The sequence below is a fragment of the Nilaparvata lugens genome, chromosome 1 (genome assembly GCF_014356525.2).
Source record: "Nilaparvata lugens isolate BPH chromosome 1, ASM1435652v1, whole genome shotgun sequence".
In the NCBI taxonomy this organism is placed as follows: Eukaryota; Metazoa; Arthropoda; class Insecta; order Hemiptera; family Delphacidae; genus Nilaparvata; species Nilaparvata lugens.
Window position 1 is genome coordinate 8,427,421 of NC_052504.1, and position 23,121 is coordinate 8,450,541.

The window sequence follows — 23,121 nt, forward strand, 5'->3', positions numbered from 1 at the left end:
TGACGGTTCTCTTTTGAATGGATATAGGCTACCAGGTTTTGATCCAAATCAAAAATAAATATCACTTCCATTCATGTAGGGTGAGACTAATCGATTGGAATGTCAACGATATTCCAAGCGACCGACCGAAAGACAGTTAAAAATGTTTCGGCTGATTTGATAGGTTGTAGAATGAGGCATTGATACCTGGGAGGGAGGGGTCCGTGGTTCATTGATGACATGAGCGCATGTCGAAGCACGCTGTAATTGCAGTAACAGCAGCAGCTAAACGTGAACCGGGCGGGAAATCGTAGTGGGCTGGAGCTCTCGATTGGGGCAAGATTGGCAAGCCTGCTTTTCCACGCGCTCGATATCACGCAGCTTTTGGCTGGTCTTCGCCTCTGCTGCAGCTAATATCAGGTACACCGTCCAGTATCAAGGCTGATGAGGTGAGTTCGAAATTATCCATTCAATACCTTTTTCCAGTTCATCATCATTCACTTTCATTTTCCAATCATACTCCCTATAATATCAGCCCTTCTTCACGTAGCACATATCCAGGTTCTAAAGTATGATGAGAATTCTCTGCATTCCTTTCTCCCGATTCCTGATTTCAAGGAATGTCACTTGCATTGCACACAGTTGTGGAATTTGTAATAGAGCGGAGGGAGATTATATTACGTTGATAGGATGTGAAATTCCAGATTGGAGCTAAACAAAGTAGAATAGATAAGAGATTTTGCAGTGAAATATGAATGGAATGTCATGAGTGAGAAATAAAAATATAGGATGAATATATGAAAATAATAAAAAGTAGCCTAATGATTTCATGAAATTTTTTAATTTGATTGAAAGTTGAAATAATGGAAACACTCTTCACTGGGCCGAGTTGAGACATTAGAATCCACAAAACTACTCAACATTTGAATATTTTACACCAAACTACATAACATTTGAATATTTTACATTCTGGTTCAACTCAAAATTCCCGTGTACCATGGCTTCTCTATTACCGTGCTTCGATGTTATTGAATGTGAATTGCATGGAATCTGTCACTGGTAGACGAATTTCATATCTATGCTCACAGTATCTAATAGAAATCGATGACAGAGGATTAAATTGGAGAATCCTTCATCATCATTATTTCTTACTTTTCAGATTAAATTCCTTCTTATGATTTAAATTATAGTCAGATTCTAGGAGGGAGAGGGGCAGAGGGAGTCAGGGTCAGAGGCCAGAGGGAGAGATAGGTCATATCCTTTTGATCACGAATTTCACACGTGAAAAATTATGACAACTGTAATGGACTTCAGTGATTTCTTATAGGTTTGAGAAAACTGACTTCGAGAAGAGAATATTTTATCATGATACTAGTTTATCAATTGAATAATAATAATCATTAGCTTAAAACAGAGACTTTGCATTTGTAAGTCTGTCAATGAGATCAGTTCATTCATTTTATTGATATGTATAATTTCCAACAGTAAATCGAAGCCTGAACAGGGGCTCTATTCTAGTATCTCATTTACTTGTAGGGGAAAAAGTAAACATTTCAAAACAAGCAATGCTTACTTTTGAACTTCGGTAATGGTTTGAATTTGAACTAATCCTTACTTTCTTTGGGATGAAAGTAATCTTTCAACAAAATCAATTCTTTGCCTGAATTCGTGAACATCCAAAAATTCTTTGGGATAAAAATAATCTATCAACAAAATCAATTATTTGTCTGAATTCGTCTACATATAGGCCGAGTGATCGTTGCGCAAACTTGAAGTTGCTCTTTGCTGAAACCTTGAAATCTCACAATCAAACTGCACCATTACTTCTTGTAAGTTTGTATGAAATGAGTAACTTACCTACGAGGAAGTATATGATAGCATATAGCTGCAGCTATATAAATTTAGATACTCTGGAAGTCTCTTATATGCTACAAACAACCAGATTAAAAATTGAGTTGAGTGATGAAATTGATTCCAATCTACCACATGTGGTTCAATTTTATCACTCAACTGAATTCTTAACAAGGTTGTAGCCAGAATTTCACGTAAAAGCAAGAAATTTATGGAAGTTCGATAATGCAGTGCTTACGAATGAAATTAATGAACTATTAGAATTTCAGTCAAATTGTAGTAATTTTTTAACTTCAGTCATTTACAAATGGTGAGGCACGGTTGCACGAAATCCGGTTAAATTTTAACCGTGATTAATTTCACGTGAAACAATCAGAAAAGGCTTTTTTGAAAAAACGGCTTTTCTGATTGGTTCTCGTGGAATTAATCATGATTAAAATTTAACCGGCTTTTGTGCAACCGGCACTAAGATTTTCAAATGAAGTAGGGGATTGATTGCAAACATATTATCGGGTTGTGCTCAGTTAATAATCTATGAATACTGCTATCATTCCCATTGATTGGCTCTTTCCGTAGTTTCTGGAAGGCCTAGCTAGTCAACTCACAATGACCAATCTAATGACGTCAAAATGAACCAATCACAGTCGTTCACAGTTCGCCTATCCTAAAAGTAGCCATTTTCTTATTTTGAGTAGCCATTTTTATAGTTTTAGCAGCCTCTCCAATTAATTGATATTGGAGATTATTGAACAATTGCGATTTGAAGCTATTAATCAGGAAAACCAATGTGTCAAGCTCAATGCAATATTTTTGGAGATCTATTTGATTAAAAAATATTTGTTTGATGAATATGAAGAATTCTCTGTAATTCCGAAGCATTATGATAAAAGGGTTGTTGATCGTGTAACGAGCCTGTTGATTGTGCCATTTCTAACACTAGAAAATTTATTGCAGTAGTGAACACTGAAAAGAATTTATCATTTCAATAGAAGTTGGCTCACTCTTATCTGTTGGCAAGGAACTATCAGATTCGGGATGCAATAGAATCAGTTTCATTGGGCTATAGATGTAGGATGTACGAATGGGGGTGAGTTACTTAGTATTAACAGAACAGAAAAAAACAGAAGTTGCAGAGTGCATTATTTTCTTCCATTCAAAATGAAGCAATCGTTCATAATATGACTTTTCAACTCTCAACAGAACAAAATTTTGTACTTTTTGTCCAGTTTTCTATCATTGAGTTGAATTGGGAAGGAGAAATCGAGGGAATTTATAAGAAGCATGATGCAAATAATAATTTCACTTGCAGTAGAACATGAGTAGATTTCAGAGGCTATCATGAAAAGCATTTAGTTAGGATGGATACGAACAGACAGGAATAGAGAATCCCTGTTCAAATTAACAGTTAAAACTCTTGATTATATTTTGTTCAGTCTTTAAAGAGTTTGTAAGGGTCATATATTATGCACAAATCACGCTGTACTACGACGTTGAAGTATATTATATCAGAGATAAGGGAAGATTACAAACTTCTCTCTGATTATATTATCATGACTCTTGAGATATTTTGGCCTGACCATTCAAACTTCCAATTCTTTTTCCCACTGCTACGTCATAGTGCTACATTATGAGGACTTTCAAACTGTGAACATTTTTTATCGATAAAACCATAGATAAAGGATGATAAGCATAAGCATATATTTCTTGTCTCTGTTGAAACATAACGATGAAGTCTTGCTGCGGAGCAGACACGAGAGCGGCGACAAAAGAGACAACGGGTGTCAGACAAGAATCTGAATTTGGAAAAAAAGGAGAGAATGAAATGGATAAGGATGAGAAGATGCAGAGAAGGAGGGCGAACATGAGAAGGAGAAAGGAAAGTGAAAGCAAAGAGACAAGGAGACAAATAGAAGTATAAAATGGATCAGAATTAGAAGAGAAAGAGGAGGAAGATCGAGAGAAGAAAGAGGAATCGTGTACGATGGAGAAAAAGGGAAGGAACAGCTGATGGAGACGGATAAGAAGAGAATTATGAGCCTCTAAGAAGAGATGGAGAAGAAAGAGGAGACAGAAGAGAAGAAGGCAAATAGAAAAGCAAGAGAAGAAGATGAAGAAAGTGACAAAGAAAAATGTGTTGATGAGAAACAAACTGTATTGGAATGCTTTAGTTATGTACTACTGCCATAGAGAAACAATAGCGTAAGATATATCTGATTTCTCAATGATTGAGCTACAATTCCTATAGAAAACGTGGAACTTCTGTGTAATAATCTCAGAAATGATTGAATCTCGATTCAAGTTCTTTTTCAACACCTCTATCTTATGCTATCGTTTCTCTATGCTACTGCTCTTATGCTACTATGCTACTGCACAGCCTCAGCTTCATGACGCCTCCTTCACAAGAAATTATTTTCTTTCCCCTAAAAATATTATTCTCAAATGCATCATTCTTGTGAACAAAAAAAGGGTTATCGAAGATAGGTACAAACTATTAGTTACAAGAAGAAAAGATCCATTTTGTATAATTTTCATTATTTCTTGATTATCATTCAAAATGTGATAGAGTATGTGCAATATTTCATCCGTAATATAGTATTTATATGTTTCATTCACTCAACTGAATCCTGCAATATGCAAAAAAATGTTGATTTTGGAACAAAAAGACTGAGCCTCTCAACTCAAACTTTTCTATTCACGGAAAATCGCATAAAAGCTTCGAAGTGCGGGGTGAAAGGGGTTCTGAATTGAAAAGATATCGTTCCCTGTGGTACAGAGCGTATCGCTGTGCTTGAATCGTTGCCTCATGAATATTGCCATTGTGAAAAGCTTCACACTAGCACTGGTTTTTGGAAATTCACACATGAACACACACACAAATACAATACAAAACACAATATACAGTCATTATTCAGTCGAGCGAGTGAGCTACAGTTTAAGCTCTTGTTTTGTGCTATAGAAAGCTTCCTATCTTTCATTTGATGAGTGCATAACACCGCACATTGTAAATAAATAACAGTATTAGCATAGGAATGTGAAATAGGACTTCGAGATGATGTAACAGAAAGGGACGGTGTGAGAGGGTCCAGTAAAGAAAAGTTTTCAACCCTGCATTATACTCGCGTGAATCTAGTTTAATTATTACCCAAGCAGGGATAATATGACTCAATTAGAATTCAAGTATATTGTCGCAATCCTGAAATAAAGTTTTCCAAATCAGTTTATAGAATAGATTTATAAATCTTTCAATGTTTCCCTACTGGAAGGGTGGCTGTTCTAGGCCAGCTCCATCAACTAATTCAGTTTTCATGTTACTCCACAGTTACTAAAATAAAGATATTATTCAGTAAAAATGAAGGTTACTTTACTCAGTCACATCTTCAGGTTGATAGTGCCTGATAATTTCAGGGCCTGTGAATTAACACTTTACTGAAGATTTGGGAGAAGAAGAAAACGAAGAAGAAGAAGAAAATAATAATAAAAAGAAGAGAAATAAAAATAAAAAGAAGAAGATGAAGAAGAGTAAGGTTGTTGAACAAGCCAGTAGCTGCTGCCATCTAGTGGCAATTAAGAACTATAATAGTCTAGTCAAATGGTCGTTTTTCAGGAAACAGCCCCGAAAGAATTTTTCTCGACGGTTCTTTGGGGCGCTGAATTCGAATCTGAAATTTGCTGACACGCCAGAGGGCGGCTTCACCCCCAAAACCCCTAAAATTTCGGACTTTTTAAAATTTTTCCATTTAAACTCGAAAACTTCGAGTTTTTGGGAAAAAATTATTCCTGACAAAATTAAAGACAATCAAATTTCCAATAAATTGAGTGGTCACGCAGGATTCTACCATCTTTGGTTCTGGAGCTACGAATTTTCAAAAAAGATGTATTTTTCAAGGGGTTTTCAAAATTATGCAAACCTGCCACTTCTACCCTATTCCGAAATTTTAGGGGTTTTTGGGGGTTTTGAGGGTGAAGCCGCCCTCTGGTGTGTCAGAAAATTTCAGATTCGAATTCAGCGCCCCAAAATAGATATAGAACCGTCGAGAAAAATTCTTTCGGGGCTGTTTCCTGAAAAACGACCATTTGACTGGACTATAATAAATGATTGTCGACCATTGAGAGTAGGCGGAGCTAGGAGGCCTGGCTTTACCTCGACTGTGATTGGTTCTTTTCTCTTTCGTCAATTTCAAACTCATCTGCGTTCTTCTTCTGTCTTACCAACTTTCTATTTTCCCTCCATCATGTTTCTTCGATATCATTAAGCTCATCTGTAAAGTTTAATCCTTTTAGGGTTGGCATGTTCTCCCTTATATAAGATTTTTCTTGAATATATTACAAGATTCAAGAAATTTTTTGAATGTATTCATTGATTTTTTAAAATTGAATGTAACATTACAGTCATTCCAATTCATGACATGAGTTACATTCTTCTAAACTGTATGTTCTTTTAAATTGTATATAGGTTGAACTGTACTTTGAATTGATAAATAAAGGGATGATTGACGTAGATGAGTAAATCCTAGACAGGACTTCACCGAGTGAGACGTCCATCACCTAGATTCTCATTAATTTTTCAATCTATTGAATCAATTACCTCCTTGTCTGATCGTCCAGCTTGATACTTATCTTTCTATTTCTTTCAGGTAGAGGGAAATGAAAAGAGGGAGTTCGGATCCCGGCCTGAGTGGGAGCTCCATTCTACAATATCATTGGGTGAGTTGAAAAAAAAATATTGCATGAATTATCATCCATTATCCATACTATTGAGCATACATGCAATAACTTTTCTCTATCTAAGAGGTACCGGTAAAGTCATTGATGAAGAATAAGAGAACACAGAAAATGAACCTTCACTTTAAAACACGTTTTTAAAATAATTATTTGTAGAATTAATAATATAATTAATTGTTGACAAACTGACGTAACCAGTCTTTCCCCAAGAATCTCTGCGACTCCACTATTTTAAATTTGTATTCCACTATTCTTTCTATTTTTGGAAGAACACTTAAATTTCTATTGATTTTTGGAAGAACACCTCAGCCTTCATGTGCCTCCAAAGAAAACTTGTTGACCTCGGAGGCTTTCCAAGAGAAATGAGAGATAAAACATAAAACTAAGAGCACTTTTGGGAAAGATTCATTGATCAATGTGTGGAACGTCAAGAAATGACAAGTTTATCGAAAGAGATTATCTGTATCGTTATTATTTTGTTGTAACAACTTATTGGAACTTGGAAAACTGTATTGCTGCACCGCTGCACCTGTCCAAGGTTTACAATGTAAATCAATCAAAATAGTCTGCTTATAATATAAGTCTGCTTTTTCCCAATTGAATTTGGATTACTAAATCTGTTTTCATATCCTCATTTGGACTATTTTAATCAAAATTAGGGATAGAAAGAGTTTTGGGTTTATCCTCGACACTGTTGATTCTCTCCCAATCATTAATTTGTTATTGTGATTGTAGAATGTAATAAATAGCCTAATAATAATAATAGATTCTCCAGACAATCAAAACTATACGTCAGATTCAAACAGTGGAAATGATAATATCAATCTACTGAAGAATAGAATGGAATTTAATTCTTATAGCATTCATTATTTGCGTTGATTGGCGTAATGATTATTATATGTCGTTAGTTCAATTGGGCTAAACAATTTTATTGCAAGACAAGACAGTGTAAAATCATCAGGTTGAATAAAGATTCGTTTACGAAAAACAGTCATGAATAGAAAATTCACATGAAGGATGTTCAAATTGACAGGGTTTATCATAGTAAATGGAAGCCAAATTTATCAATTATAGTGAGGTCCACGTTATAATAGTAGTGAAGAAAGATAGGAGAAAAACGTTGCCAAGTCTCTCCATTTTGCCACTGACTGTACACAGCTGTTACTCAATTTATCCCATTAAATTTAATCTAATAATAATTATCATTTCCTTGATAAAATAATCAATTTAATGTCAAATTAATCAAGAAAAAATATTTTTTCATAGTTTGATTCTAAAATTGCTTTCATAACAGATCAGATTTTTATTTTTATACAAACCTGGAACAATAGAAATTAAGTTATTCGGTACGGTAGGTATTCTATTCCAATTTCTTTCAAAGATAATAGAAAAATAGAAATCCTATCTAAAAATGAGTAATTTCAATGGATTAATTCTGAAATAACTTTTCAATATTATTTATACCGGTACGAGTAGGTCTAACCTACAGTAACTATATTATATAGTTACTGTAGTCTAATCTATACGGGTGGGCTAACTAAAGCATGGATGAAGTCTAGGATGGTTATTTATCAACTTTTAAAATGTCATTTCAGGTACTTTAATTTGTGTTTCTCAAACGGTTATGATTGTTTGAAAATTATTTCATTGTTTCAAAAAATGCATTTTAAATCAATTATACGACTTGTGTACTCAAGTATATTGATAAAATGAAAAAAAAATGGCGGCTGAGAATTATTTGTTCAGTTTTGTACAGTCACTGTCAAAAGTAAATATAAAATATTCTGGCAAATAGACAACATTGCAAAGCGAGAGAGAGATAGTGCTATCTGTTTTGTTGTATGATAGAAAAGGACAGTAACAGTATTGTCAATCGTACACTGCCATTATAATGTGGACCTCACTATAGACATTTTATATTCACAGGAGAAAAATTTATTATTAGGTACTGAACTTTTTAATTTCAACTCATTTACATTATTCTATTGAGTATCTATTTAGAATATTGAACTTCTCAAGTTTTCAAAACGTTTTTCAATCCTATAAGAGTGGCCAACGCCGAACAAAAGTTTTCCCAACTCAACAAATTGTTCACTGCGACACGGATGATTCATCTCCGTTGAAAGTTGATCACAACAAATCCACATTATTGCGGCCGGCGTGTTAGTGTGAGATGAAAAATATCTCAACTTTTATCTCCAAGCGATTGCGAGGGGTACAGAACATCTTGACTAGCTTGACAAAATTCTCTGTCGGCGAAAATGTCTTTTTCCGCCGGGGAAAAACAAGGGCTGCGGACAAAAGAAAAGAGTGAAGGAAAGGGGATGAGAGAAAAAGAAGGGAAAGAATAGAGACAGAGAGAGAGTGAGAGAGCATTAGGAGCCTGTAAACATCAATCTTGGCTTTTATCGAACGAGAGCTGCTTGCTCCTTCTTTTAACAGTAGCCGGCAGTCTTTTGTTGTCTTCTTTTTCACTTTATTTTTCTTCGCTCCCCTCAAAAGGCTTCATAAAAAGAAACAAAAGACTTGGAAAAGTGCTCTAAATTTAACTGGCACAACGATGTGGCGATTAGTGTGGGAAAATCACAACATAGACTCTTAATGGTTCCTCAATGAAAACAATTTCATCTATTTCTAGCGTCAATTGAAATATATCAGAAGATGAATGAAAAGGAATTGCGTTAAAATATTCCGAAGATCAACCAAATTGATTTTAACTAGATGTCAATTTTAGATTTCATTTTCCGAGATTTTTCCAAACAATCATCTATTCAATATATCAAGTTTTTTCTGTCAATCAGCATGTGAAATAATATTGTAATAATTTTATTCTCTTAATGAATAGTCTTCGTTCTCAGCCGTTGTTGCGAGACAATTTCTTGGAAAACTGGAGCTTCTGGTGTTTGTCTTTCTCATGGTTGGAATAGTGAATAAATGATCCGGACCTTGTGCCATTCCTCTCCCAAATTCAGATAAGGTCACACATAGTCCGAAATTGGTTGTCTTATAGTCACTTAACAAAATTTTCAGTCCTTGAATATTTTCACAAAGTAGATATTTAAATTTAGATGCTTCAAAACCAAACATAAAATTATTATTAGACTTATTCTCTTGAGTTTTAAAACGAGAACTCTCGCAAATAATAACGAGCTTTTGACAATCTTTGATATTCTAATTCAACTGATCTCTTATGAGTAAAGTAATAGAGTTTGGATTCTTACCGGATTTTTCCAACGGAGAATGGTACACTGTGATTTAAATTCAATTCAAAATTCTCTGTGAAGAACAGAAGTGAGAGATATTTTCATACACGGTACTATGAATAACTTACCTGTAAATTTGTGTTTAGGAATAAGTTTTCTTAATTTTAAACTTAATAAAATAGAAACTCAGGAAGTGAAAGTGTAAGTTTTTAGTGAGAAAACATGGAGAACCCAATATATACTCGACAACATATAAAATAAAGTGCTCTTATAATATTAACTTGCTTTGTGCTTATTTATAAATTACTACATTAGTAACCTATAAACTTGAGTATTAATAGGAAATGACATTGGGTAATACGGCGTACGGCGAGGCAGAACATACAAAAGGATCTGTCTGCTGATAAAAGCCATAAGAATAAATAAATAACTAAAGATGGAAATTACTGAGATATTGCAATGATTCATATGCTAATGAATTAATAATTATTATTAAACGAAATGAAATGCTGTAATTCACCCCGAAAACTTCTGCTACTGCAAATATTGACAACAGAGGGTAAACAGCTAGATGAAAATTCGATGAGCACTACTAGTCAAACATTATTTGTCAGCCCGGGAACTTACCAGCCTAAAATTTATAAATCCATACATTCTCCAATGTTTGATTATAATAATGCTTCTAATGTTCAACAAAAATAACTAACAGGAAATTGTGCTCTTGCATATTGAGAATTCATATTAAATTTACCATACCTCTAGTTTGAGTTAATCTAGATGGTAGGATAGGATGTGGTTTATGAACATACGAACATGAAACTTGCCTCTTTTCACCGCTGTTTAGCTGACGTTAAGAAATATCCATTCAGTTAGACTCAGGATAGCTGGAGTTCATCAGCCAAGAACAATATTCTCAGTTATCAAAATAACTGGCCAGCGATTATGTCCACATGAATGAAGAGACGAAAACAATCATTTCAATCTCAGAAATGGGAATTCGACAGTATACCGTGAATATGGATGGAATGAAATCACTTCTCTTGTATGGGATACCTTATTGAAATTAATAAAACAATATAAAAACATGAATTATTACACTTTCCATTAAAAAACTTGATTAAAACAAGTTTCAAATAAAAAGGGTACTTCATGTTTTTGGATGAAATGATCTACATAATATGTATTTGTAATATGTATTTCGGACAACTACAAAAAAGGGTCATGCACCATGGTTTGTGAAAATTCTCAAAAAACGTTCACTTGTGTGGGTTAGTATAGGATAAAGTTAGAAAGTAGGTTTTAAAGTAATGTTAGAAAGTAGGATAAAGAAGACACATATATTCATATTATGAATGAGTGAAGTATCACCTCTCATTCTCTCACCGAAACTAGAAGAGTTCAGCAACTTCAAACAGATCGATGGTCTGTGCTAAGGAAAAGGATAATAGAAACTTGGGTGGAGCAGTTTCCTATTCGTATGCGGCAGAATTTCCACAGTGATGGTTGGCTTAGATAAAACCGAGAAAGGCGATAGTTCAAGGCTGGATCAATGGACTGCTGCAGCACTTGAGGTGAGGTTCGCTCATTAAATTTGTAAATCACTGACACCGACACTGACTGAGAAGTGAGGTTCGCTCATTACATTTGTAAAACACTGACACGGACACTGACTGAGACGTGAGGTTCGCTCATTTCATTTGTAAATCACTGAAACTGAGGTTGGAGACGTAAGGTTCGCTCATTAAATTTGTAAATCACTGACACCGACACTGAAGCCGTTCTTTCTGCTTTTCCGACAGGTAGCAAGTCTCGTCCTGGTGTCCGGTTTGGGTCTATTGGCGGTGCTAGCGTGCTGGCTACGTCGCACCTGCAGGTAACGTCAACCACCTGATTTATCTTGTGTGTTATCTTAGATTTATGCTTTTTGTTACGAGGAAAATAAATTGCTGCTTTGCAAGTTATGTTCACTTTGCACGAAACATCTTCAGGAAGCGATCATGATAGTGTTTTTATTCCAACTGATTGGAAATCAGGCATAGAACAGTTTTTCCTTCTTTGTGAGCGTCCAGTCGCCATGCATGTGGATTCGACATGATGACATGCCACGTTGTGATCGTTTACCTCACTATGCGTTTTCATCAATCTATAAGAGTAGTTAGCGTTTCAAACTGCAAAGATAACCAGGGATCACGTGAGATAAACTCAGGCGCGATCACATTCACCCCCATAATAATTCATACAATATATTCTGACAATACATTCTTAATTGACAATAACAATACTTGTTGGTGTGTAATATTTTCCATATTTATGTTTTGGGAGGCTCAAAAGGAGGAAACCGTTTGAACTAGTGTAGTGCTTGTTCAAGTAAAATGAAATGAAATGAAAAAATTCTTTATTAGGCGGAGTTAGGACTTTTAAGTCCTCTCTACCACTCAACCTCAAGTAGTGTCCAGTGAAAGGGCAGAGCAGTGAGTGAGTGAATCTAGCCTCTATAGTGCAGTCAATAAGTGTACATATTAATTAAACAATAGCAGTAACAGTTCCTAATGATATTTCTGTGCAGCTACAAGGTTTATTCACTTGTATTGGAAAGTATGAAGGTTCTTAAAAATACTGTGATAATTTTTAATTACTGTAATAATCAGAGTCGGATGGTGAAGAATGAGAACCAGAATAAGAACCAGTGTCAGAAGAATGGGGATTGAATTAGATCACGTATGCATTACATAATAAGGGGTACATTTATACATAAGAGATTTTTTAACATCAGCTACTGTTCTGTCTCTGTATAAAAGCTGATCAAGATCCTCCTCTTCACGTAAAATTAGTAACAAAGTATAATAATAATAATACTGAGGATGATGCTCACATATGTTCTTTTTTATTTTTTATAAAGAAGCACTGATTGGGAGAGAAAAACTGAGGATACTCCTTGTACTATTTCTTTCCCAAATTCATATAACATTTTGAAAGTCCAAAATGGGGTTATGATTTCACTTTACTAAAATTTAGTCCATTTTCACTCAAAAACAACGAAAACTAAGATTTTTAAATTTTGACGGTTGAAAACAGAATGAAAAACAAAAATATCACACTCAAATCACTAGACTTGTGCGTGGGTAATGACTAATGAGTGACAGGGATGATAATGAGAAATGACTACTACTTATTAGGTAGTCTGGACCGACGTATCGTCTCCTCTGAAAGAAGGGGGTGGCCGTATGTATGCGATTGTGCTGTGGTCAAAAACGTTTGGCCCCGGTCGAGATTCGAGCTCGGGTTTTCTTGGATTATTAGACCGGCGTGTTATAACTTACTCCAACGAGCCACCCAAATTTTTCAGCTGTTCTGAAATGATGAAGAGGAGGGTTCTCAAATGTGAAAAGGTATATTCAACGTTACGGTACTCGAGATCTCGGGACTTGAAGGTGCACTGCAATAGTGGATATGTCTAAAAGCGTTCGATTTCAGATTATTTCTGGAAATAAGGTTTTGCCAGCTCTTGTGAGTTCGGATATTTTTGTTGAAATTCAATCATTAACTTGATATAAACTTCTACAGATCATTTTCAAATACGTTTTGAAAAGTTGTTCAGCTCACGGTATATAGAAGAAGACGGTAGGTGTCACGCGCATGTTTGTGCTGAATTTCTGGTGGAGCTGACGTCATTTTATAACCAATCATCTGTTTTTAACAAAAAAGTTTTATAAATTGCTAAAAGGTGTTAAAAACCTCGGTTGGTGGCGATGACGCAATCTAGCTGGCTGGCTACTGCGCACACATTTCTTGACCCCTACCGTTTTCATCTAAATACCGTGGTTCAGCTCACCTATTTAGATAAGTTATGGATGATATTCATTGTAAAGTTGAGGATTTTCCAGTTCAGAGAAAACTTCCAATTGAATCAAAAATGAAATTTAATTTCAAATCACATTCAAAAATTCCATCAATCCCAGATTGAATTGATTTGATGAAATGATGGAGCTTAGAAGTAAAACAGAGCTTGAATCATTTTGACTTTCCAGCGCGTTTTGTCATCCCTATTATAAGCTTCATTCTTCATTTTTCAAATATCACCACAATACTAAACGTGCTGACAATTGTCAAGGAGCCTCCCCATTGCGCAAGCTATTCATATTTTTTCTCACAAACAATATTTTCACGATATTCGTTGTATTTATTTTAGAGAACAGCACAGTCCAAAAAGTGTGCAGAGTGTGCAGTACAGTCCATTGGGAATCTCAAATTAATTCATAAATTTCTTCTTTTAGTAAAGAATGCGACTTGGAGAAAATGGAAGTAGCAACAAAAAGCACAAGGGTTATTTGCAAACTTATTTAAAAACCCTAAAGCACTCTCTGCTACCACATGTGAAGGCAACTGTCGCAGTTTGATATTAATACTTCGAGGAATTTGCACGTTGAAAAATGACTACATGATCGACTGGGAAGCTTTCAAACTGAAGACTAGAACGAACCTTTCGGTACAGAATATTATTAATGATCCATCATGTCGGGCTTCATTAATTATTTTGGTGGCAACAATAATTGATCGTGATAACAGTAAGTTAGGAAGGAGCAAGATTGGGAATATGAATGGAATGGAGGATTTAAGCTATATTTTTATATTAGTGGTTTGAATAAGCTCTATTTTCTTTGTATTGACCTGTTTGCTGTACCTAGTTGTTCGAACTCACAGCTGGCGCACAAGTTGCTCTTTGCCGGTAGTGCCATTTTGTAACTTAGAATATTTATTCTATCAATCTTTATTATTTCATGGCAGAATAAATGAATTTGAAATTTGAAAATTGAAGCTGAAAACTTTCACGTCTAGACAATGTCCAATTCCAATAATTGCTAGAATAAGATGATTGGCATTAGCTTGATTTGAAATTAAAGAGGCTAGTAGTATTCCAGAGGGAAATATCCTAGAGCAGAGAATTTGGAAGGACTGCCTAATACAATACCAGTCAATTCATTCTCTGATGGATTCAGTTACACTGATGCATTATTGATCGAGAGCTGTCATCTGAATTATGAAGCCATGACTGAGCATTGGATACGGAGCTAGGCACTTGGGACAATCGTAGAGCATAGAAAGCAGATCTTGTATCTCCTATATCGAGAACAGAGAACACAGTTACTTATCGAAACTGTAGGAGGCTGAATTTGAATTCAATGGAAACAGTGAATTATTATGCGTTTGTTGTTTTAAAATTCATATGGATTCCGAATCGATGGGCATTTTCAAAGATTACTTCGAAAATTGCCTCTTTTCAATCTAAACTTTTTCGATTCAATATCTGAATAATCCTCAAAAATTTGTAAAAATGTTCGAAAATTGAAGGTTTCCAAGTTGAGTGAGTGGAAGAGAGAGGGTGGTGTGTTGGACAGATGATAGAAAGGAAGAAATTAAATGAATGTCTCCCCTTATTGACCGAGCAAATAATGTATAAGGAGAGAGAGTCAAAGGAAGAGCTCCTACATTTCATGAAGCATTAAAACTATATTCATTCAAATACCAGTCAATTAATTGGGAGGAGTTTACCAGAACGTATTTCCAGTTTCTGGGGGTATTTCAGGGAGGATTGTTTAGACAAATTTCAAGTTCCTATTGAGAGTTGAGAAATCTGTCAAGAAAAAACTCCTCCCAATCAATTGACTGGTCTTTGAATGAATATTGGAGTTTGATTGCTTCATGAACTATGGAGGCTCTTCCTTCCACTCTCTCACTCACTCTCTCTCTCCTCATACTTTACGGTATTTGCTCAGATAATAAGGGGAGAAATTCATTTAATTTATTCCTTTCTATCATCCGTCTCATACACACCATCCTCTCTCTTCCACTCACTTCCCCTTTCTCTCTCACTCATCTCTCTCTCACACACACTCTCGTCTATCTCTCAACCCCTCTTCTCTCTCTCACTCTTTCCCTCTCTTTCCATGTTAATAGGAGAGATATCAGCACATATCCTTCTTCCTTGGTCAACCTTCTCCGATTATGTAGGTGTAACACAATATGATTTATCTTCAAATTGAATTTCATCCCTTTACAGCCAATTACAATCGGCTATTCAATTCAATGATAGCTATTAAGTTCTCACTATGTGAAATGCATTGAATAGTTTGTCATATTGTTGATAATTTGAGATTTCTATAAACTAGAAACTGAGCCAGCAGCAAACATAACTATTGTAGTCTACATAGATTGAAAAGTATAATCTCCATCTCCTTATAGCCGAGCTCAATTTGGCTATTCAATTCAATGAGAGCTATTCAGTTCTCACTATGTAAAATATATAGAATAGTTAGCTATATTGTTGATAAATATTATAATTTCTATGAACTACAAACTGGACAAGCAGCCAGCATATAGTAATCCACATAGATTGAAAAGTATAATCTTCATCTCCTTATAGTCGAGTTGAATTGGGCTATTCAATTCAATGACAGCTATTCAGCTCTCACTATGTAAAATGCATTGAATAGTTTGTCATATTGCTGATAATTTGTGATTTCTATAAACTAGGAACTGAGCCAGCAGCCAGCATAACTATTGCAGTCTACATAGATTGGAAAGTATAATCTCCATCTCCTTATAGCCGAATTCAATTTATTTATTTATTTAATCATTCAGAATTACACAACTTACAGAAAGGTACCACAGGCTTATAAGCCCAAAACGGTTCCAATTCTAATTTATACAACAGTCCAAATGTAGCTAGGTTATGTGTCACTTAATATTCTTCTATTACACACTCAATTTACAATTCAAAACACAAAAATAATTTTTAAATTAAAAAATACTTCAATATTGAATTAAATCAATCACAATTAATCAGAAAATTCCAAACTTTGAAAAAACTATAACATTTTGAGACCGAAAAGACAAACACACTATTCAGAACATTTATATTCAATGAGAGCTATTAAATTCTCTCTTTGTGAAATGCATTGAATAGTTTGCTATATTGTAAATAGTTTGTAACTATTTCCATGAACTACAATCTCAACTACAGCCAGCTTATTGAAAAGTATAATCTCCAGATATATTCTCTCTATGTGAAATGCATTGAATAGTTTGCTATATTGTAAATAGTTTGTAACTATTTCCATGAACTACAATCTCAACTACAGCCAGCTTATTGAAAAGTATAATCTCCAGATACATTCTCTTCTCCCTCTACAATATTTCACATGATAGAAGACATATAAGATACAACACATTGGAAAGTCGATAATAATGCTCTCTCTCCACTAGTAGTGTTTCTTCAGTAGCTGTTTCGATAACGACAGTGTGGTCACAATTGCCCAAGTCCCTCGAGTGGCCTCGTTAAGACCCACAGCGATAAGAGAGCGGCACGGCAAGGTGCATCAAGTGGCTCTAGGGAAGAGCAAGTCTCGTCGAGTCTCGACAAGTCAAGTGGTGTCATGAGAGAGTGTGCTGATTAGCAAGATGATGTGCTTGACCACTGCTAGGTGAGAGTGCGGTGACGTATGAGCCTTGAGGCTTCGGCAAGTGCAAGGAACCCCCTAGGGGACAATCCTCCCCCCGGTAAGGGGATAAGCTCCCCCAAGTAGTGGTGGGGAGACTAAAAGAAACCACGTCAAATAGTGGGGGAACGCAACATGGCAGATCGCGTGATTTTAAATCATGGTAGACGTCACCCGTCAGTGTCAGTGCGGTATTGCAGGTATCACTGTTTCCGGGGGTGACCGCGACTATTATTCGTCACTGTTACTTTCGTAGGAACTGATAGCTCCTATCAACTATCTGTCCGTTCCGTGTCACAGTTCCGTGTGAACTGATAGTAGAATTCTGGCAACGTGGATCCTTTCAATATTGTGTTTACTCCAACAGACTTTTCTGAATTTGATCAGATTTTGAAAAAAATATATAGTGAGAATAGCATTAAGTTGAACACGTATGCGAATTTTCAACAAAACGTCTTTGATGCGGCCGATAAGGGCCTCAAGAAGGATCATAAATATTCCTTTCCTTATAACTTTATTTGCGAAAAACCTGATTGTCTTGATTCCAAATGATTCTCAACAATCACGATTTTCAATCAACAAAGTTTGAAACAAATATAATACGGTATTTGAAGTTCATAACATGGAATAGGCAAAATTGCAAATCAAGCTAGTTCAGAATCATAAATATCTCTTTTCTTATAACTTTTTATGAAACCAATATAATACGGTATTTGAAGTTTATAATATGGAATAGGCAAAATTGCAAATGAAGCTAGTTCAGAATCATAAATATCCCTTTTCTTATAACTTTATATGAAACAAATATAACAGGGTATTTGAAGTTTATAATATGGAATAGGCAAGATTGCAGATCAAGCTAGTTCAGAATCATAAATATTTCTTTTCTTATAACTTTATATGAAACAAATATAACAGGGTATTTGAAGTTTATAATATGGAATAGGCAAGATTGCAGATCAAGCTAGTTCAGAATCATAAATATTTATTTTCTTATAACTTTATATGAAACAAATATAACAGGGTATTTGAAGTTTATAACATAGAATAGGCAAGATTGCAGATCAAGCTAGATCAGAATCATAAATATTTATTTTCTTATAACTTTATATAAGAAAATATATATAACTTATATGAAACTTTATATAAACCTTATAACTTTATATGAAACAAATATAACAGGGTATTTGAAGTTTATAACATAGAATAGGCAAGATTGCAGATCAAGCTAGTTCAGAATCATGAATATTTATTTTCTTATAACTTTATATGAAACAAATATAACAGGGTATTTGAAGTTTATAACATAGAATAGGCAAGATTGCAGATCAAGCTAGTTCAGAATCATAAATATTTTTTTATAACTTCATATGCGAAAAACCCAATTGTCTTGATTCCAAATGATTCCCAACAATCACGATTTCCAATCAACAAAGTTTAGTAGATAGTTTAATTAGACTAATATCTGCCAATTTATTGTTTGGATACGTGAAATTGATAAAACACAATCGAGAGTAGAAGAGCCCTGAAATTGTTTTCAAATTTCTCATCAAGATAATAGTGGATTAGTTAGGAGCAATACTACGCGTAGTAGGCCCAATCTTTACTCTGTTATCAGACCCCCAGAACAACACTAGTCAATTTCTTTGAAGACATTATATAGCCGAAACAGTCATGTCGTGACTAAATACTTCTAAAATAGGTACTCAGATTTTTATTCATATTTATATTCAAAAGTAGTTCTAAAGAAAAAAGACTAGTCTATTTATATTGTCAACAATAAGTCCTTCGCCGTTGTTTCAAATATATTCCAATCAGTTCAATTGAATCGGCCTGAGGAGAAAGGGAACATGTCAAAATTTTTCATTTTTTTATGGTTGAAATGAGTTGTTTACTGTGGGATACATCGATTGGAGTTGAAAGGGAACATGTCAGTATACTCTTTATACGAGAAACAGATATCGTATTTTTGCTGTACTGGAGTGAAAGGGAACTAGTCATGACACACAATCATGTTCCCTTTCAACGCCATTCGAAAATTAGCTGTTTGTCAGTTGTGATTTTTATGCTTTTGTTAGGTTACCTTTGATTCACGCGTTGCTTTGAGGTTAGATTGCTTCCGGTTGAGCTGTTTATTGACTGTAAAAGTTGAAGAGTGATAATTTATAATATCATAATGTGTAATAGCAAGTTAACAAAAAACTCAATTTTAAGGGGTGAATCTTATGTAAGTGCTTATACTGGATCAAAATTCTTGTCTCGAACAAAAAACAATCTTGAAATTATCAATACTTTCAGTTTTCTCGTATTTTGTATTTTTTATTTTGCTTTGTATTCAGTTTTTTCTCTCCCCTGAGAAATTCTGATTTTTGACATGTTCCCTTTCTCTTCGGACCGATTCAATTACTATGACTGATTTCCGCTAACATCACCTTTTGATGGCGATCCCATTGGAATAATGTTTTGAAGAACTTGGTTTGAAACATGTAGAGGAACCATGTTTCTACTGTTGATAAATCAATAACTCCCACATACGCGGCAGTTGCAATATAATCCCTGCTAAAATAAGGACAAAATAACAGTTTCTGTTGGTGTCGTGCTAATATAATTATTGAAAGGGTGGTGGAGTGGCAGCTAAGCTCTGCTTGCTTCGTCCACAAATCTCCATGTTTGGAAGGGGGAAATAGGTCATCGATCCCTGTGATTAAATAACTCTGAAGAATAATCCTACAACTATGTAAAGTTTTCGGGGTTTTTATACATCTCATTCTACCAATTCATTCATCTTTACTCTCTGTAGAAAGTATGAACTTTAAACATATACAACCAAACCAATTAATCAATATACATGAGTTACATGTGGATCAGCCTCCAAGTCATTTCAACACTCAGTTTGAAAATTATATCATTGAGATGACATACATTTTGAAATAGATCTCTCATACATGACCGCATATAATTATTTCAATATGGGGGCACCGAGCTTCGCTTGTTATTTTTATTTATTGATGAACAGAACACAATCTCTAAAATGATCGTGTTCATATTTTACAGCTGGCTATACGTCAGCGTATGAATTTCGGGGATGCAATATTTTGATTTTCCACAAAATCACTTGCTCACTTTTTACTATCCACAGACGACGAAAGTCTCAGCTGTTATGAATTATCCTTTTAATGTCGTTCAGCGAGTTTTCCCAAGAATGAGACCTAGTGCAATCGAATTTCTATATCATAAACCTGCTATGTTCCAAATTTCGTGAAAATCGTTAGAGCCGTTTTCGAGATACGTTCAACATAAATAACCAGATATAAATATACAGAAATTGCTCGCTTAATATAATAGGATTATGGGTTGAGAACCAAAGCTTAATAGCCATCAGTAGCCAAGTTTCTCCAATTCTCACTTCATGATAAGTTGAAATACAGGTTTTTGAAAAACTCTCGTAGGAAGAATATTAAAATCCAAAATCTCATAAGTGTGTTCAAGATCACCCAAAAAATCTACAACACACACCTTTAAAAATTAATCAATCAAATTAAAAAAAATATATATGAGGGACATTATACTGTAATGTAGGGCAAGTGTGGCACTGTTTTAAAAGTAACAGGTGTTATGTAAATGTTTGTAACTGATACTACTAAGTAACAGTTACTAAAATAGCTTATCTCAGAAGGTAGGGGTGGGAAATCGCGTATCAGCGGCTGTTTCCGTTTGTTCTACTAAGGTAAAGGGTTAGTAAGCGGGCAGTCAGTGAGCTGTATTGTCCATAAAAACTTTCTCTAGTGACAAAAAGTGAACGGAGCTTTCAACTTCACAAATCCTCTCGTTAAAAAAGTATTATGAATTAGTGCTGGGAAAATCTTTCCGATAACATCAGTTACAGTGCTTATCAAAATAAGTTTTGTTTATCAAGACCACAGGAATATTTCTGTGTTGGATAATCGAGCATCGTATTCCTAAATTTTCTGTTTTTTTTTCTATAATGGAAAACGTTGAAAACCCTTATGGTATCAGATAATATGGTATCTCTCCCGTAATATCCAAATCCAAATCCATCGGTATTGTATGCAAAATTCATTAACATAAAGTTCAAACATACATTATTTATTTAATTATTTATTAGGTCAGCACAAACAATACAAAGGAAAAAAACAGGCTATTGCCTAAAACTTCTCCAATTTCCCAAATTAGTTTCAAATTGTCCAAATAAAAATTAGTATGTTAGTCTATTTTGTGATAACTACTGATAGTGAACTATTAAAAATATGTTATAAAATTTATTTTTGTGCTATAAAGTGTGCATCAACATAGAAGTGAAGTGGACTTTCTATCACTTATTCAACTTGCATTGAATATTGAAAAATTGGAATGAACTGTAGGTGCAGGGCTCCAATATTGTATCTTTACAAATAGAGAATCTATTTAAGCTCGCAAACACAATCAGAACAAAATGGACTTAACCAGCGGTGAACAATAAATTGATACAATGTGTTGAACTTTAAGTGCAGTGTCTCAATGTTGTGCCTGTACGAGTAGATGCCTCGCGAATTTATTTGTGCTCACCGACTCAATTTGGACTGGAATCTATATTATAATCTAACCTAATAGTTATTTTAAAACGTCAGCAGCAACATATTAGGCTACTTGAAACGATAGGTTGATTTAAACGACAGATTACGTTTAACTACAGGTTACAGAAACGAAACATAACTTTCTACAAGAGATCATATCAAACGACAGATTACGTTAACGACAGGTTACAGAAACGAAACATCACTTTAAACGAAAGATCACTTCAAACGACAGATTCATTTAAACGACGGATTCCTTTCAACGACACATTATTAAAAACGACGGATTACTTTAAACTACAGATTATTTCAAACGATTGAATACTTTGAACGTCGGATTATTTAAAACGACAGTAGATTGAGAGTTAAATCGTAATGTTGATGGAGTGAGCAACCGCGTTGCAACATGTTGAACCTCTATAAGACAATGTCGCGCCAACAAGGTGCGGCTGCCTCCGAGCATCACACGGGCCACGACCGTTTCGCCCAAAGCCCGGCGAGCGAGCACCGCCCCCGGAGGCGGCGAGCCCGTCCGCCGGCCGCGCGTCGCGCGCACTCCGCCCTCGAACTGAATCCGCGCGCGTTGGCAGTCGCGCGTCAGTCGCTGCAGCGCTCCGCCAGCACTGAGTCGCAGCCTGAAGACGACTCCAAGCCGCTGCTCAATCGCCTATTCTCCTGCGTTACCATCTCCTCGGTAGGAAACGACCAGCAGTCGCCCAACAGGTGAGATAAACGACGTTGCAATCACAGAACGTTTAGAGGAATCCTACTAGATTTTCAGTTATTTAATTGAAAAGATATGGCCTCGAAAATATGAATTGCCTCGCTTCTATCACACAAATTTTAAAGGATCCTTTTTGATTTTCTGTGCTTTAATTGGGAAGATATCGGTAAAATGAGATGGAGGCGGATTCTCACATGTCAGTATGAATTATGTAGTATCAGTGTCCATATCCAGTACAGTGAAAATATTCAAATCAAATTCTTTATTTGCAATAATACATTTTTTTCAAAACAAATATTTATGCTCAAATCAAGTTTTTAATGGTGTTTTTGTTTTGAAAAATTGTATTGTATTATGGCAAATAAAGAATTTGATTTTGATTTGATTTGATGCAGAATTGGAACGTTCCCTCTCAACTCGGCTGATCGAGTATATAATACTTCCAGTAGAGCTCAAGGGAAGAATATTTACACTAAAACAACGCGGAAACTGATACTGGTATAAGGAAATTCAGCTTGAAAGACCTCACTTCAATGTGCAATTACAGGAAATTAAAAAATCCCTCATGATTT

The 23,121-nt window shown here is 35.0% G+C and overlaps 1 protein-coding gene across 7 annotated transcripts in view; it reads left to right on the forward strand.

The window, feature by feature from the left end:
- Positions 1-291: 291 nt before the first annotated feature.
- Positions 292-23,121, forward strand: part of LOC111060142 (slowpoke-binding protein) — a 65,054-nt gene continuing 42,224 nt past the window's right edge. For 3 of the 7 annotated variants that reach the window (XR_005571457.1, XM_039429449.1, XM_039429462.1), the window contains exon 1: positions 20,991-22,548. Coding sequence is in view for 5 of the 7 variants with exons in the window: in XM_039429449.1 (XP_039285383.1) it covers positions 22,232-22,548 (317 nt within the window). In the remaining 2 variants the exon portion in view is untranslated. Of the gene's footprint in view, positions 429-6,464; positions 6,535-11,554; positions 11,629-20,989; positions 22,549-23,121 lie in introns of those variants that run through there. The other 4 variants (XM_039429459.1, XM_039429468.1, XR_005571456.1 and 1 more) reach the window with 2 other exon arrangements.